This window comes from Entelurus aequoreus, linkage group LG05, assembly GCF_033978785.1.
Source record: "Entelurus aequoreus isolate RoL-2023_Sb linkage group LG05, RoL_Eaeq_v1.1, whole genome shotgun sequence".
NCBI lineage: Eukaryota > Metazoa > Chordata > Actinopteri > Syngnathiformes > Syngnathidae > Entelurus > Entelurus aequoreus.
This window is the reverse complement of record NC_084735.1, coordinates 8,671,250-8,689,567: the sequence shown is the minus strand read 5'-3', so window position 1 is coordinate 8,689,567 and position 18,318 is coordinate 8,671,250. Positions and strand designations below refer to the sequence as shown.

At 37.3% G+C, this 18,318-nt stretch overlaps 1 protein-coding gene across 2 annotated transcripts in view; it reads right to left on the bottom strand.

Annotated features, from left to right (window-relative positions):
- The window catches only part of pds5b (PDS5 cohesin associated factor B), a 75,854-nt gene that overhangs the window by 33,859 nt on the left and 23,677 nt on the right, over positions 1 to 18,318 (bottom strand). For both annotated transcript variants that reach the window (XM_062046967.1, XM_062046968.1), the window contains exons 9-13: positions 15,605 to 15,720; positions 15,262 to 15,356; positions 10,305 to 10,450; positions 4,155 to 4,306; positions 3,976 to 4,089 (exon numbers count right to left, since the gene is read on the bottom strand). In XM_062046967.1, coding sequence (XP_061902951.1) covers positions 3,976 to 4,089; positions 4,155 to 4,306; positions 10,305 to 10,450; positions 15,262 to 15,356; positions 15,605 to 15,720 — 623 coding nt within the window. The remainder of the gene's footprint in view (positions 1 to 3,975; positions 4,090 to 4,154; positions 4,307 to 10,304; positions 10,451 to 15,261; positions 15,357 to 15,604; positions 15,721 to 18,318) is intronic.

The window sequence follows — 18,318 nt, the reverse complement described above, 5'->3', positions numbered from 1 at the left end:
TGTACAATGTACTTCATTGAAAAATGTTCAAGTGCCTTCGGACTTTTAATTATCATTTTTTTTGTCCTGTCCAGCCACTTAGACAAATCATATTGTTGACGGAGATGCCCATATTTGCTGTACAGATTTACATTACGAAAGAGATAGAGGGGAAGAAAGAGAAGCAGACCAATTTAACCTTGTAGATTGTTATAGTACAGCTAGGTTAAGCTTTATCAAGTGTTTTACCTAGTTCCCGGGGGGACAACATTAATTGTTGCCTTATTTCAGGGGTGTCCAAACTTTTTCCACTGAGGGCCGCACACGGCAAAATTAAAGCATGTGGGGGCCATTTTGATATTTTTCATTTTCAAACCATAACAAAATATATGCATTTTTTTTATTTATTTTACCTTTAGGGGTCCCGGGGACCATAAAGGGTCTCAGTCATTAAAATGTTAAAAATAAGTCAGATTATTGTTTTTTTTTAAATTATTTAACGCTTACAGTAAATCTCTATATCAACTTCAAGTTGATATAAAGTAATACAAATTTAAAAAAAAGTTTTGTGGCTTTTCTGTCAAAAACAACTTAGTTTTTATAGTAAAACTGAAATATGCAGTATTTGGTAATTAGAGCCCTAAAAGATCAATAATGCAGGACACCATTGATTTTAATTATTTCATATTTTTGAGTAATCACAGTAAAAAGATAAATAAAAAATCAATAAATATATTTGGGATCCAAAAGGTGCCCCACTCATAAAGTGACACATTTTTATTAGGTTTTTCTTTTACGTTCAACACTTTAGTTACGAGAGCAACTTCTGTCCATTTTATGCTGGAACAATTATTTTGTTTGTTTTATGCGCTTTTGCCAAAGAAAACTTTGATGTTTTTATATGGCTACTACACAATATATGCAATATTTACCACATAAATCATTTTAAAGTGAAATATTTGAAGTAATTGGAGCCCTGAAAATAATTCATTACAACATGGATTTTTTGTCTTTTTTTTTTTTTTTTGAGCAATGGCAAAAAAATAAAAATAAAGAAAGACAAAAGAAATTAAAGCTGCAAGCAGCGTTGGTCGGGTCCGCATTTTGGCTGGTGCTAGTCCTAGGTGTCCCAATACTTTTGTTCAGTGGTAGTCCTGAGTGAGACCTACATAGAGGTTTTTGTTGCATGTCTCTACGATATTCGTACTGGGAGTTAGAGGAAGTTGTGTCTGTGTTTTTTTCCTAGGTGCTGCGGCACAGTGGTTCTTTTCTTTGAAGGCTCGTAAAATCAAAACCGTAGCACTTATTAAAACGCTTTCGTCAACTTTTAATCAGAAGGGTTCAATCTCTCTCCTGTAGCAGTTTGAAGCCAAAACGACAAACGCGCTCAGAGGAGATAATGTTTGATGACCGCTTTTTAAAAAAAATTTGTTTTGAAGTGAGGATATCAAACTTCCTGTTGATTTTTGCTGAAGGATGTCAATCTATTAAATGTAGGTCTAAGTGAGACCTACGTAGAGGTTTTTGTTTCATGTCTCTAAAACGTTCCTACCGGAAGTTACAAGCAGTTTTGTCTGTTTTCCTCTGAGAAGCAGTTTTGTCTCTGTTTTATTCAAAAATTGCGCTAGAGCGCAATTTTGAGTTTCGGGGTTCGGTTTTTTTTTAGATCGCAATTTCCACCAGTCCCGATGTGTGTAAAAAGTTTGGTGAGTTTTGAAGTATTTTAAAGGGGTCAAATTACAGCTCAAAGAGGCAAAAATTAGTGTTTTTAGTCATTTTTTGTGTTGAAGGGGAAATTGCCAACTTCCTGTTGGTTTTTGCCCGAGGATGCGAAATTATGAATTGTAGGTCTAAGTGAGACCTACATACAGGTTTTTTTGTTTCATGTCTCTACAATCTTCCTAGTGGGAGTTACAGGCAGTTTGTTTTTGTTTTTTTCCTAGGGGGCGCTAGAGCGCAATTTTGATTTTTGGGGTTTGTTTTTTTTACTAAAGTGTGCTGTCCCAGTTTTTGTATGTGTGTAAAAAATTTGGTGAGTTTTGAAGCATGTTAAGGGGGGCAAAGTAGTGCGCAAAGCTGCGGAATAATAATCAACCTTACAATTTCAATAGGTTCCTTTGTACCTGTATAAAGGACTCCCTGTGGGAGTCCTTTATACAGGGTACATGCGAACCCTAAAAAAAAACAGCCTGCATGGCAGCTTTTATGTCAACATTGCAACTTTTTCTCGTTAGATTTCACGTCATTCCACTTTTTTTAATGTTCTTTTTTATTTTTACAATAGTATATCCAGAATGTGTGGCGGGCCCGTAAACAATTAGCTGCGGGCCGCACTTTGGACACCCCTGCCTTATTAGGGTCCGCCCTGTACCCTGTACAAAGGACTCCCTGTGGGAGTCCTTTGAACTGGTTACAAAGGAACCTATTGTTAATATTATTATTATACCGGCCGCCTCTTCGAGCTGAGCTTTACAAAGGAACCTATTGTTATTGTAATGTTTATTATTATTATTATTATTAGGGTCCGCCCTGTACCCTGTACAAAGGACTCCCACAGGAAGTCCTTTGAACTGGTTACAAAGGAACCTATTGTTAATATTATTATTATACCGGCCGCCTCTTCGAGCTGCAATTTGACCCACTTAACATGCTTCAAAACTCACCAAATTTGACACACACATCAGGACCCCAAAAATCAAAATTGCGCTCTAGCGCCCCCTAGGAACAAACAAAAACAAACTGCCTGTAACTCCCACTAGGAAGGTCGTAGAGACATGACACAAAAACCTCTATGTAGGTCAGACTTAGACCTACATTTCATAATTTTACATCCTCGGGTAAAAACCAACAGGAAGTTGGCAATTTCCCCTTCAAGACAAAATTGTACTAAAAAAACTAATTTTTGCCTCTTTGAGCTGTAATTTGACCCCCTTAAAATACTTCAAAACTCACCAAAATTCTCACACACATCGGGACTGCTGGAAATTGCGATCTAAAAAAAAACCAAACCCCAAAGCTCAAAATTGCGCTCTACCGAGACAAAACTGCCTTTTAGAGGAAAACTCAGACAAAACTGCATGTAACTTCCGGTAGGAACGTCTTAGAGACATGAAACAAATACCTCTATGTAGGTCTCACCTAGACCTACATTTCATATATTGACATCCTTCAGCAAAAATCAACAGGAAGTTTGCTATTCCTCCTTCAAAACTAAATTTTTGTTACAACCGGTCACCAAACATCAAACGTTATCTCCTCTGAGCGCGTTTGTCGTTTCGGCTTCAAACTGCTACAGGAGAGAGATTGAACCCTTCTGATTAAAAGTTGACCAAAGAGTTTTGATACGTGCTACCGTTTTGATTTTACGAGCCTTCAAAGACCTGCAGCACTAAAGTTGCTCCGCTGCTGTTGTTTTAAGATGGCTGCTTAAAAGCAGAAAACACCAGCGTGAGCACAGAACATAGAGAAGGTAGGTACACTACACAAAAGTATCTAACTCCCAGTACGAATATCGTAGGGACACGAAACAAAAACCTCTATGTAGGTCTCACTCAGGACTACCACTGGACAAAAGTATTGGGACACCTAGGACTAGCACCTGCCAAAATGCGGACCCGTCCAACGCTGCTTGCAGCTTTACTTTGTATTTGACTTTATTAAATGGATTTGTATTTAATGTTTGGAGCAGGAGAGGCTGAAAAGAAGAAAAAAAAGGAAGACAGAGGGCCAAATTGCCGGGAATAAGACAAAGACCACATCAGCAAATATAATATGTACAAATATGATATTAAAAGTGATAGCAAATAACTTATTTTTTAAATTAACAACAGCTAGCAACAAATCCAGCATCTTCTTCTGGTGTTATAGAATGTACTGGTGTTTACTTCTGTCCCTCCCTGACTAAAAAGGCTTACCTGTATAAATCATAACATTGCATATTCCTTCACACATCTTTGGCCTTATGTTTAAGGACGCACACAACTGTGGTTGACTTACTTGACAGCGTTTGTGTCCAAGGTGGCATAGAGGTAGTAGAGACACTTCATCCTCTCTGCTGTCTCCAGGTTGTGAGGAACCATATACTGGGCAAAGACCCGCTCCACCAGTAGCCTGGACAACCAAGAGGAGCAGTCAAGGAGTGAAGAAGCGTACCTTTCTTCCCTCCCGGTGTTTACCTGTCGTCAATACTGTTCTGGTAGTAGATGTGCAGCAGCTTATCTTTGATCCACGAAATCTGCTTGGACGCCTCGCGCCCTCCTTCGCCCTGCAGAGAGTACTTCCTGTAGATGGACGCCAGGCCCATCATGGCCTCCTTGCGGACACGCCACTGACGAGAAAAGGCAAAAGCGGACCAGTTAAACCCGGCCTGGGCAAATTACGGCCCGTCAAGTTTTTCAATACGGCCCGCCGGATGTTCTACATCATTTTTTTAGACCTTTAACATCAAAACTGTAGCCACCATTATGATGTGCAGTGCTGTTTTTAGAAGGTATCAGGTATCAGGTTTTAGAAGGTATCAGTAGTTTTAGAAGGTATCAGTGTCAGAAACTGATTTTTACGTGTACCGTATTTTTTGGACTATAAGTCACACCGGCCGAAAATGCATAATAAAGAAGGAAAAAAAACATATATAAGTCGCACTGGAGTATAAATCACATTTTTGGGGGGAAATGTATTTGATAAAAGCCAACACCAAGAATAGACATTTGAAAGGCAATTTAAAATGTCTAAAGAATAGTGAACAACAGGCTGAATAAGTGTACGTTATATGAGGCATAAATAACCAACTGAGAACGTGCCTGGTATGTTAACGTTACATATTATGGTAAGAGTCATTCGAATAACTATAACATATAGAACATGCTATACGTTTACCAAACAATCTGTCACTCCTAATCGCTAAATCCCATGAAATCTTATAGATGTAACACTTGGCTTGGCATTGTCTTGCAGAAATAAGCAGGGGCGTCCATGGTAAGGTTGCTTGGATGGCAACATATGTTGCTCCAAAAGCTGTATGTACCTTTCAGCATTAATGGTGCCTTCACAGATGTGTAAGTTACCCATGTCTTGGGCACTAATACACCCCCATACCATCACACATGCTGCCTTTTACACTTTGCGCCTAGAACAATCCGGATGGTTCTTTTCCTCTTTGACGTCCACAGTTTCCAAAAACAATTTGACCACAGAACACTTTTCCACTTTGCATCAGTCCATCTTAGATGAGCTCAGGCCCAGCGAAGCCGACGGCGTTTCTGGGTGTTGTTGATAAACGGTTTTCGCCTTGCATAGGAGAGTTTTAACTTGCACTTACAGATGTAGCGACCAACTGTAGTTACTGACAGTGGGTTTCGGAAGTGTTCCTGGGCCCATGTGGTGATATCCTTTACACAGTTATGTGGCTTGTTGATGCAGTACAGCCTGAGGGATGGAAGGTCACGGGCTTAGCTGCTTACGTGCAGTGATTTCTCCAGATTCTCTGAACCCTTTGATGATATTACGGAGCGTAGATGGTGAAATCCCTAAATTCAAAGGTTTTTCTTAAACTGTTCAACAATTTGCTCAGGCATTTGTTGACAAAGTGGTGACCCTCACCCCATCCTTGTTTGTGAATGACTGAGCATTTCATGGAATCTACTTTTATACCCAATCATGGCACCCACCTGTTCCCAATTTGCCTGTTCACCTGTGGGATGTTCCAAATAAGTCTTTGATGAGCATTCCTCAACTTTATCAGTATTTATTGCCACCTTTCCCAACTTCTTTGTCACGTGTTGCTGCCATCAAATTCTAAAGTTAATGATTATTTGCAAAAAAAAAAAAAAGTTTATCAGTTTGAACATCAAATATGTTGTCTTTGAAGCATATTCAACTGAATATGGGTTGAAAATGATTGGCAAATCATTGTATTCCGTTTATGTTTACATCTAACACAATTTCCCAACTCATATGGAAACGGGGTTTGTATTTGATATTTTACGCTAATGTGTTGATAATTTCACACATAAGTCGCTCCTGAGTATAAGTCGCACCCCCGGGCCAAACTATGAAAAAAACTGCGACTTATAGTCCGAAAAATACGGTAGGTGTTTATTACCCTTTGCATTCATATTTTGCTGTTACATTTTTGCTTGATTGTAAAAGATACACGGCTATGGAGGAGCTGGTCTGAGCAGTAAAATATGTTGTTAATATTCAGTGTTTTTATTGTTCATAGTTAATATTGTAAATAACGTTAAAGTACCAATGATAGTCACACACACACACTAGGTGTGGCGAAATTATTCTCTGCATTTGACCCATCACCCTTGATCACCCCCTGGGAGGTGAGGGGAGCAGTGTGCAGCAACGGTGGCAGCGCCCGGGAATCATTTTTGGTGATTTAACCCCCAATTCCAACCCTTGATGCGGAGTGCCAAGCAGGGAGGTAATGGCTCCCATTTTTAGTCTTTGGTATGACTTGGCTGGGGTTTTTCTCACAACCTACCCATCTCAGGGCGGACACTCTAACCCAGGGGTGTCCAAACTTTTTCCACTGAGGGCCGCACACGGAAAAATTTAAGCATGTGGGGGCCATTTTGATATTTTTCATTTTCAAACTATAACAAAATATATGGATTTTTTTTTTTTAACCTTTAGGGCTCCCGGGGACCATAAAGGGTCTCAGTCATTAAAACGTTAAAAATAAGTCAAATTATTATTTTATTTATTTATTTAACGCTTACAGTAAATCTCTATATCAACTTCAGGTTGATAAAAAGTGAAAAAAAAATTATGCCTTTCTGTCAAAGACAACTTTGTTTTTTTATAGCAAAACTGGAAATATGCAGTATTTTGTAATTAGAGCTCTAAAAGATCAACAATGCAGGACACCATTGATTTTAATTCTTTAATATTTTTGAGAAATCAGTGAAAATATTAATAAAATCCCACTAAATGTGTTCGGGATCCAAAAGGTCCCCCACTCATAAAGTGATACATTTTTTTTTACTTTCAACACTTAAGTTACGAGATCAACTTTAGATAAATCTGTCGATTTTACGTTTGAACTATTATTTTGTTTGTTTTTATGCTCTTTTGTCAAAGAAATCTTTGATGTTTTTATATGGCAACCACACAATATATGCAATATTTTTTCCACATAAAACATTTTAAAGTGACATTTTTGAAGTAATTGGAGCCTTGAATAGGTCAATAATTCATTATAACATAGATTTTTTGTCGTTTTTTTTTTTTTTTTTGAGCAATGGCAAAAAAAAGAAAAATAAAGAAAGACAAAAGAAAAAAAACAGCCTGCATGGCAGCTTTGTGTCAACATTGCAACTTTTTCTCGTTAGATTTCACCTCATTCCACTTTTTTTAAATGCAATACTATCAATTTTGCAATTTTTGCAGAATGTGTGGCGGGCCGGTAAACAATTAGCTGCGGGCCGCACTTTGGATATCCCTGCTCTAACCACTAGGCCACTGAGTAGGTATTGTAGGTAAATCCCACTTTCTTTATTTTCATGTACATTTTGGGTGTAAAATTCCATTCTGTTTTTTGAGGTGGTCTGTCATAACGTTTTTACAACCCTATCGGACATTGTGACTTTTGGTATTAGTCTTTGGCCCGCCAGACCCATTTTTTCTCTCAACGTGGCCCCCCGAGTCAAAATATTTGCCCAGCTCTGAGTTAAAGGATGGCGTCATATGAGATCTTCCCAAGCGGATGCTGTGACACAAACACACTGATGTGCCCATTGCTGCAGATTAGGGACGGATACCTTATAGGGGAACAGTTTAAGTACTTTGTACCTTTATGTGGTAATAAATGCTTTTGTTTTTTTTAACCTATTGGTACCTGCTGTATTTAGGATTTGCATATGTCCTGAAAATGTCGGGGCATTGCAGAGATACTTATAAAACAATCTTGCCTTCTTTCCTACTTCTGCCAAAAGAGCTGTATGGAACGTGCCCAATTTGTGACGTCACAAATTGGGGGGAAATCGTCATCGGATTATCCATATATGGTATAAACGCGTCCACCATTGGGGCAGACTGGCTCGTACTTGCACATGTGCATCCTCTCCTGTTGCCATGTCTATTATAAAGTAGCGTATAGTTCGCACTAGTGTTGTACGGCAGTGGTCCCCAACCACCGGACCGATTGGTACCGGGCCGCGCAAGAAATTTAATTTAAAAAAAATATTATTTTTTTTTTTTAATTAAATCAACATAAAAAACACAATATATATACATTATATATCAATATAGATCAATACAGTCTGCAGGGATACAGTCCGTAAGCACACATGATTGTATTTCTTTATAAAGAAGAAAAGAAAAACAATTTTTTTTCTTTCTTTTTTTTTTTTTTTCAATTAAATCAACATAAAAAACACAATATATATACATTATATATCAATATAGATCAATACAGTCTGCAGGTTGGGGACCACTGTTGTACGGTACACCGGTACTAGTATAGTATGGCGGTACTAATGAATCAAAAACGGTACTATACTCTGAAAAGTACCAGTTCCCTGGCATGACGGCGCATCGTCAGGTCGTGACATTGCTGGTTTTACGAGCAGAGGAGCATGTTGGGCAGCGCGCACACACAGAGTACCGGTACTTACAAGCAGACACAGTGTGTAGACAGAAAAGGAAGAATGGACGCATTTTGGTGTAAAAAGTGACGATAAAGGTGAAGCTATAACACTGAAACACCCTCAGGAAGAGGTGCTTTAAGACATCCGCAATGTTTTATCTACTTTTAAATCACTAATCCTGGCCTCCATGGCGACAAATAAAGTTAGTTTCTTCAAGTACCATTATCACTGGAGGACGAGGAACAGTTAAACATGCTTCACTACACACCGTAGGAGGATACAATAGCTCACAGATGTCACCGCTAACAAAAGATAGCGCTCCTTAATGTAAACAAATGCCGTGGGTGGATCTACACCTGACATCCACTGTAATGATAATAACAATAATAATAATGGATTAGATTTATATTGCGCTTTTCTAGACACTCAAAGCGCTTCACATAGAAGTGAGAACATATCATTCATTCATTCACACATGGTGGTGGTAAGCTACTTTCGTAGCTACAGCTGCCCTGGGGCAGACTGAAGGGTGAAGTGTCCTGCCCAAGGACACAATGGCAGCGATTTGGATGTCAAGAGGCGGGGAGCGAACCTGCAACCCTTTCTGGCACGGCCGCTCTACCCACTACGCCATGCCGCCCCATGATACAAAGTACAATAGCGTATCTAGTCGATACTACTGTGATTGCATCGATATCTTTTATCGTCGCAAAATCTTTTTTCCTTTAAAAAAAAAAAAAAATCATATTATATGACCAATGTATGATCCTGTAACTACTTGGTATCGGATCGATACCTAAATGTGTGGTATCATCCAAAAGTAATGTAAAAGTATCAAAGAAGAGAAGAATAAGTGATTATTACATTTTAACAGAAGTGTAGATAGAACATGTTGAAACAGAAAATAAGCAGGTATTAACAGTAAATGAACAAGTGGATTAATAATCCATTTTTACAGTTTGTCCTTTATAAAGTGAACAAAATAATAGGTGTATAAATGACACAATATGTTACTGCAGACTAATTAGGAGTCTTTGTTTGTTTACTTACTACTAAAAGACAAGTTGTCTAGTATGTTCACTACTTTATTTAAGGACTAAAGTACAATAATAAACATATGTTTCATGTACCCTAAGATTTTTTGTTCAAATAGAGCCAATAATTAAATTTTTTTGTGGTCCCCTTTATTTAGAAAATGATCGAAAGGTACCGGTACCAAAATATTGGTATCGGGACAACCCTAGTCCGCACTTATGTATCTGTCAGTAGACTCGAAATGGACGTGCTAAAAACAACACAAAAGTGGGCGTTGTTATATCTTCTTTGTTTACACTGCTGCTAAGTTGTCTAACCAGGAAGTAGCTTTTTCTATGGAGCTGAATGTGTTATGTTGTGCCCTACGAAGTGTTTACACTGTAAGTATTGTACTGATTACACACCAGTTGTTTGTAACATTTATGTTAGTTGTAGTGTTCATTAACACATTTGGAGGTGAATAGCATGTATATGGCATACCTTATGTAAATTAGCATTTAGCTAGGGGACTTAAAAGCACTTTCTATCAGGCATTCTTGGAGAATTACAACATTACTTGAATTTGCTCGTCGAGCGTTGAAGCCCGAGTCACGAAATAGAGTACCCTTTGACCTTACATGTATCAGTACTCGGTAGTACAAGAACCCAGCTTAGTACCATTCCCTACTGCTCACACACAGACGCCTCTCTTACTCTCTTGTCCAGCGTCCGCTCTTTCACAAAGTTGAGCAAGGCGTCGTTGACGAGAGACAGGTCCTTCTTGGCGGCGGTTACGATGGAAACGATGACGTCGTGGCGGATGGCCTCCTCGGGGTCGTGTGACCTGACCCGCAGGTATTCTGCGGAGTAAGACGGGGAGAAGACAAGGACTGTCGTGATGCTGGAGATGACACATTTATATTGCATTTGGTCAAAGGTTACTCTCCAAATGGGCTTGGTTTGCGATTGATGCTGTATTACTGCCTTTACGAGCCTGAAGTACCAGTGGAGTGGGAAAACAAGTTGCCTCTATATGATGAAAATAGTATGAGAGATAATGAGCCGGCTAGTCACGTGACGTAGAAGTAGGAACCGCAAATCCCTTTCCTAGCAACAACAATGCAAATCATGCACTTTGTGGGGGCCAATAACGATTACTTTGGGACAAATGATGGTCTGGAACCTTACATTTTTGACTTATGTATAGGGATTGTGAATGATAGACAGACAGCACATCTGTCTAGGGTATACCGGTACTAGTATAGTATCGCGGTACTAATGAATCAAAAATGGTACTATACTCTGTTTGAAAAGTACCGGTTCGCAATATTATTATTATTTTTTACAAGCATGACGGCGCGTCTTCGTCACGTCATGACATTGCTGGTTTACGAGCAGAGGAGCATGTTGGGCAGCGCACACACACACAAGAGTACTTACAAGCAGACACAGTGTGTGGACAGAAAAGACAGAATGGACACATTTTGGTGTAAAAAGTAAAGATAAAGGTGAAGTTATAACACTTTAAGACATGGCCAGCTAGTTAGTGGCTAATGTCCATCCGCACTCTGCAGTGTTTTAGCTTCTTCAGGTACCATTATCACTGGAGGACGAGGAATAGCTAAAGATGCTTCACTACAAACCGTAGGAGGATACAATAGCTCACCGGTGTCACCGCTAACAAGAGATCGGATCGATACATAAATGTGGTATCATCCAAAACTAATGTAAAATGATCAAACAAGAGAAGAATAAGTGATTATTACATTTTAACAGAAGTGTAGATAGAACATGTTAAAACAGAAAATAAGCAGATATTAACAGTAAATGAACAAGTGGATTAATAATCTATTTTTACAGTTTGTCCCTCATAATGTGTACATAGGTGTATAAATGACACAATATGTTATTGCAGACTAATTAGGAGTCTTTGTTTGTTTTCTTACTACTAAAAGACAAGTTGTCTAGTATGTTCACTATTTTATTTAAGGACTAAATTACAATAATAAACATATGTTTCATGTACCCTAAGATTTGTTGTTCAAATAAAGCCAATAATGACATTTTTTGTGGTCCCCTTTATTTAGAAAAGTATCAAAATACATTTTGGTACACTGCAAAAACTGAAATCTAAGTAAAATTAAATATCTCAAATAAGGGTGATATTTGCTTATTTTCTGTCTGATAAGATCATTCTTATCACTAAGCAGATTTTATATTAGAGCGTTTTATTTGTTTTAAGGGTTTTGGTCCTAAATGATCTCAGTAAGATTTTACAGCTTGAGATTTTATGACCTATATTGTAGGGCTGTGAATCTTTGGGTGTCCCACGATTCGATTCAATATCGATTCTTGGGGTCACGATTCGATATCGATTTTTTTTTTCCCAATTCAACACGATTCTCGATTCAAAAACGATTTTTTTCCCGATTCAAAAGGATTGTCTATTCATTCAATACATAGATTTCAGCAGGATCTACCCCAGTCTGCTGACATGCAAGCAGAGTAGTAGATTTTTGTAAAAAGCTTTTATAACTGTAAAGGACAATGTTTTATCAACTGATTGCAATAATGTACATTTGTTTGAACAATTAAATGAACCAAAAATATGACTTATTTTATTTTTGTGAAAATATCGGACACAGTGTGTTGTCAAGCTTATGAGATGCGATGCAAGTGTAAGCCACTCTGACACTATTGTTCTTTTTTTTAAATTTTTTACAAATGTCTAATGATAATGTCAATGAGGGATTTTTAATCACTGCAGTGTTTCCCACACATTCATTTATTTGTGGCGGCCCGCCACGAAAGAATTACGTCCGCCACAAATTTAAAATAAAAATAAAAAATAATAAAAAAAATTTTTTTTTTTTCTTTCTTCCTGTCCAGCTTCTCAGGCAAATCATATAGTTGATGTAGATGCCCATATAGGCTGTTCAGATTTACTTTACAAAAGAGAAGTGTAGGATACTTCTCTTGTTGCCTTATTTGTATTTGACCACTACTGTTTTCTGTTTATTTGTTACTGACTGTGGCAGGACACCTCTGCCTCTGTTTCACTTTATGTTGCTGGTAAATAATATGGTTGTAGTAGTAGGCTAAAGTTCAATTATTTAGTATGCACTAATTAAAGGGGCAGAGCTTTAAGAGACATTTTAGCGTTTATATTTTATAAGATATATTTTTTGTAAGAACCACAATTAATAAATATATTTCAGTGAATAACTTATTGTTCAAATATGTATATAAATATGTACATAAAGTGTTGTAATTATATTGTAAAATGGATGGATGGACGTTTAAAACAAAACTGTTATTATTAATTAGTAAGTATTCATTTTTTGAGCCTTTTTAGAGAAAATCATATCATTGTAGTTAATTATGCAAATTACTCAATCATGTCATGGTGACCACGCCCATAGCCACGCCCCCATCGCCACAGGTATCTTGGCAGTTTATGGGAAACACTGCACTGCTATGTTGAAATTGTGACTAATATGGATACTGTTGTTGATAATATTCATTTTTGTTTCACTACTTTTGGTTTGTTCTGTGTCGTGTTTGTGTCTCCTCTCAATTGCTCTGTTTATTGCAGTTCTGAGTGTTGCTGGGTCGGGTTTGCTTTTGGAATTGGATTGCATTGTTATGGTATTGCTGTGTATTGTTTTGTTGGATTGATTAATAAAAAATAAAAATAAAATAAAAAAATATTTTTTTAAATTAATAAATTACAAAAAAATAAATCAAATTTTTAAAAAATGAGAATCGACTCTGAATCGCACAACTTGAGAATCGCGATTCGGATCGATTTTTTCCCACACCCCTACTATATTGAGTTGAAACTAGAATATCAACTGTTGCGAAGCTGTGTCATCAACACTCACATGTATAAAACTACTTTTTTAAAGTAATCATTTCTTATTTCAAGCATGAAAACAAAAATCATGATGCCGAGCGCATATCATTATGTCAAGATAATGGCACAAGCATTTACTTCATTTAAGAATATTTTTCAACATATTGAGCAAAAAGGTCTCTTTTTTTTTCCTACCAAGAAAAGTACACTTGTTATTAGTGAGAATATACTTATTTTAAGCTATTTTTGGGTTCATTGAGGTTAGCTAATTTTACTTGTTTTGGAAAGTCTTCACAAGACGAATTTTCTTGTTCCATTGGCATATAATTTTGCTTAGTTCAAATAAAATACCCCTAATTTTTGTATTTTTTTTCTTATTTTTGAATACTGACTTTTTGCAGTGTACCCATACCAAAATATTGGTATGGGGACAACCCTACATCTATCTATTGTTTGCGTATTTCCAGTACGACTGATCTGATAATATGGTCAGAGTGCAGAAGCGTTACTACGGTGACGTCACTCTCCGGAAATAGTAGGGGTGTAACGTACACAAAAATTTTGGTTCGGTACGTACCTCGGTTTAGCGGTCACGGTTCGGTTCATTTTTGGTACAGTGAGAAAACAGCAAAATATAAATTTTTTGGTTATTTATTTACCAAATTTGCAAAATCTTCCACCAAAAATATTTTTCTTAGTGTAATATTTGATGTGAAGTAATGGGAACCTTGGATAGGTCAATAATTCATTATAACATTGATTTTGATTCAATATTATGTTTTGAGCAATGACACTTTGAAAGAAAAAAAAAACAGCTTTGTTTTATTAGTCAACATTGCAACTTTTTCTAAATTACATTTAACCTTTAAGCTTTTTTATTTCACTTTTGTTATGTTTTTGTTTATTTTAATAGTATTTTTAGAATGTGCCGTGGGCCTTTAAAACATTAGCTGTGGGCCGCAAATGGCACACTTTTGACACCCCTGCTATAGATAATAAAAAATTAAATGTGATAAATCTATGGATAAAAAGCCGAGCCTGGCGACGCATGCACGTTTATCATAACTCTCTCTCTCTCTGTCTCTGCCCCTCCCTCACCAATGCTGTTGCGCGCACAATTTGTTTTGTTTTTAACCCCTTCTTAACCCTGAACGTACATTGAAAATACACGCAACCCTAACTCAAAATGCCGGACATTTGAGGCATTTAAGAAACTCCGCCCTGACAGCTCCGCAAAAGAGGACATGTCCGGTGAAAAGAGGACGTATGGTCAGTCTATCCTAGCCCGTTAGCTGCTAGCATGCCGTGTGTTGTGCCTCGGTGTGCATTGTTTACACAACGTGTGTTACGCTACTTAATATGTCCGTGTGGAAACTCGTTCGGTACACCTCCAAACCGAACCGGAACCCCCGTACTGAAATGGTTCGATACAAATACACGTACTGTTACACCCCTAGGAAATAGCCAATGATATTAGGAGCGGAATATTCAAAAAGGCCGACTAAATTTGTGGCATTTTGTGATGCATTTTCACATACTATGCAAGTTGGACATGGTTTAATGGATACAATCAAACACAACTAATTCAACTTGTTTTTCACTCAACTGCTACTTCAACCCAAACATTCCAGTTGTTACTAATATCCCAATCCAGACGTGTTGTTGATGAAGAGATATGAGTAACTGTGTTGACATGCAAATACACTCAATAAGATGTTTCTATGTGATATAAAACATGTATTCTTAGATCCCTTCAGGAAGTAACATGACCCTGCAGGACATTATACAAGATGGTGTCATGTGCACATGGAGCACCTGTCAGGTCTTTGGCCAGGTCAGGATGGTTCATCAGACAATGGCTGGCAAACTTGACACACTCCAGTCTGATGGGCACGTGGATGTCATTGAACCTTCAGAAGACAGCAGAAGATCACAAATCACATTCACTCAGGCCTAAATGTACATTATTATTATTACTACATGACTTCAAAAAGCTACTGTAGTTGTTTGTACGACATTCTATTGTCTTGTTTTTTCAATATCTGAAAGTTTGTTTTTCATTTTAAAAAAGCGTGTTACCGTTTTGTGCGACAACTTTTTGAAGCGATGAAACTCGTACCCGGAGGTATCGCTCAAATCCACGTGGAATCGCACCTACCTGCCCAGGTAGCACTGCCACAGAGGCTTATTCTGCGCCGCCAACTCAGAGTCCTTGGCCCCGAACATCTTGGCCAGCAGCTTGACCACCTGCAGCCTCTCGTCATTGTCGTTACTCTGCAGGGAGGTGAAGAGAGATCTTATTTTTGAAGAGAGGACGACCATTTTCAGTTTTTTACAACATTACTTTATGCCAGGGGTCACCAAACTTTTGAAACCAAGAGCTACTTCTTGGGTACTGATTAATGCAAAGGGCTACCAGTTTGATACACACTTCAATAAATTGCCAGAAATAGCCAATTTGCTCAATTTACCTTTAACTGTATGTTATTATTAATAATTAATGATATTTACACTTAATTGAACGGTTTAAAAGAGGAGAAAACACGAAAAAAATGACAATTAAATTTTGAAACATAGTTTATCTTCAATTTCGACTCTTTAAAATTCAAAATTCAACCGAAAAAAAGAAGAGAAAAACTAGCTACGGTAATTCGAATCTTTTTGAAAAAATTTAAAAAAGAATTTATGGAACATCATTAGTAATTTTTCCTGATTAAGATTCATTTTAGAATTTTGATGACATGTTTTAAATAGGTTAAAATCCAATCTACACTTTGTTAGAATATATAACAAATTGGACCAAGCTATATTTTTAACAAAGACAAATCATTATTTCTTCTAGATTTTCCAGAACAAAAATTTTAAAATAAATTCAAAAGACTTTGAAATAAGATTTAAATTTGATTCTACAGATTTTCTAGATTTGCCAGAATATTTTTTTTGAATTTTAATCATAATAAGTTTGAAGAAATATTTCACAAATATTCTTCGTCGAAAAAACAGAAGCTAAAATGAAGAATTAAATTAAAATGTATTTATTATTCTTTACAATAAAAAAAATAATTTACTTGAACATTGATTTAAATTGTCAGGAAAGAAGAGGAAGGAATTTAAAAGTGTATATGTGTTTAAAAATCCTAAAATCATTTTTAAGGTTGTATTTTTTCTCAAAAATTGTCTTTCTGAAAGTTATAAGAAGCAAAGTAAAAAAAATTATGAATTTGAACAAGTGAAGACCAAGTCTTTAAAATATTTTCTTGGATTTTCAAATTCTATTTGAGTTTTGTCTCTCTTAGAATTAAAAATGTCGGGCAAAGCGAGACCAGCTTGCTAGTAAATAAATACAATGCAAAAAATAGAGGCAGCTCACTGGTGAGTTATTTGAGCTATTTTTAGAACAGGCCAGCGGGCGACTCATCTGGTCCTTACGGGCTACCTGGTGCCCGCGGGCACCGCGTTGGTGACCCCTTCTTTATGCTGACTCGCTGCTTCCTCTCTTTAACGGGACTCAGAGAGCTGCAAACAAATGCAGCGTAGTAGTTCGGGACATTTCCACTGACACGGTACCTAATCCCAGGACATGGGAATCGATACCAGAATTATGCGCCAGCTGGTTGATCGTAACGTGCTTCTTAGTTGTGGTTTTCATTAACTAATTCAGAAGTGTTGAAATTGCCATGTAAAATTGCTAATGCTAAACAGTAGCACGTCGACAGCCACGCCAATGTATATTAGCATCGTAGCTCATTTATGGAAAAGTAGAGCCCAAAAAAATTAAGAGGAATTGAAAAATATCAACCAGGGTTCAAGGGGGTCCTTTTTGGATTTGACTTGAAGAGATTAGACCATTTTTAAAGATGCTTTGGAAGACATTTCCTACATACAAATTCTGCAAAAATGCAAGAAAACTTACCAATGGCTTCTCTCTATTAGATTCTATAAACTTTAAGCCAAATTTGGAGGTATTGAAATCGCCATGTAGAATCGCTAATGCTAATCAGAACAGCAATGGCTACGTGTATTAGCATCAAGCTAGCTAATTTTTGAAAAAGCTGAGCCTTACATTTAGGGATGGGTACCAGTTACATCTGAAGCGATGCGGTACCAATTCCCCGGTATCTGGGAATCGATACCGGTACTCAACGGTACCAATGTTTGGTACTTTTGTGTGTGTTAATAAACATTGTTTTTGATAATAAAATTACTTTTGAGCTGAGTATGCAAGTATGACATTAAGCAGGGATCCCAATGAGGTAAAACAAAAAAAAAAAGAAGAAGGGAGGAGTTGAAAAATATCAACCTGGCTTCAAGGGGGCCCTTTCAAGATTTTGGGGGGCATCGGCCCATGAAGTTGAAAAGATTTTTACCATTTTTAAAGATGCAAAAATGCAAGAAAACTTACCAATGGTTTCTATCTATTAGATTATATGAACTGTAAGCCAAATTTGGAGGTATTGAAATCGCCATGTAGAATCGCTAATGCTAATCAGTAGCATGTGAACAGCAATGGCAGTGTTTATTAGCATCAAACTAGCTCATTTTTGGAAAAAGCTGAGTCTTACATTTATGGATGGGTACCAGTCACATCTGAAGCGATTCGGTACCGATTCCCGGTATCTGGGAATCGATACCGGTACTCAACGGTACCAATGTTTGGTACTTTTGCGTGTGTTAGTAAACATTGTTTTTGATAATAAAATTACATTTAAAATGAGCTGAGTATGCAAGTAAGACATTAAGCAGGGGTCCCAATGAGGTAAAACAAAACAAAAAAGAAGGGAGGAGTTGAAAAATATCAACCTGGGTTCAAGGGGGCCCTTTCAGGATTTTAGGGGGCATCGGCCCCTCAAGTTGGAGAAATGTTTACCATTT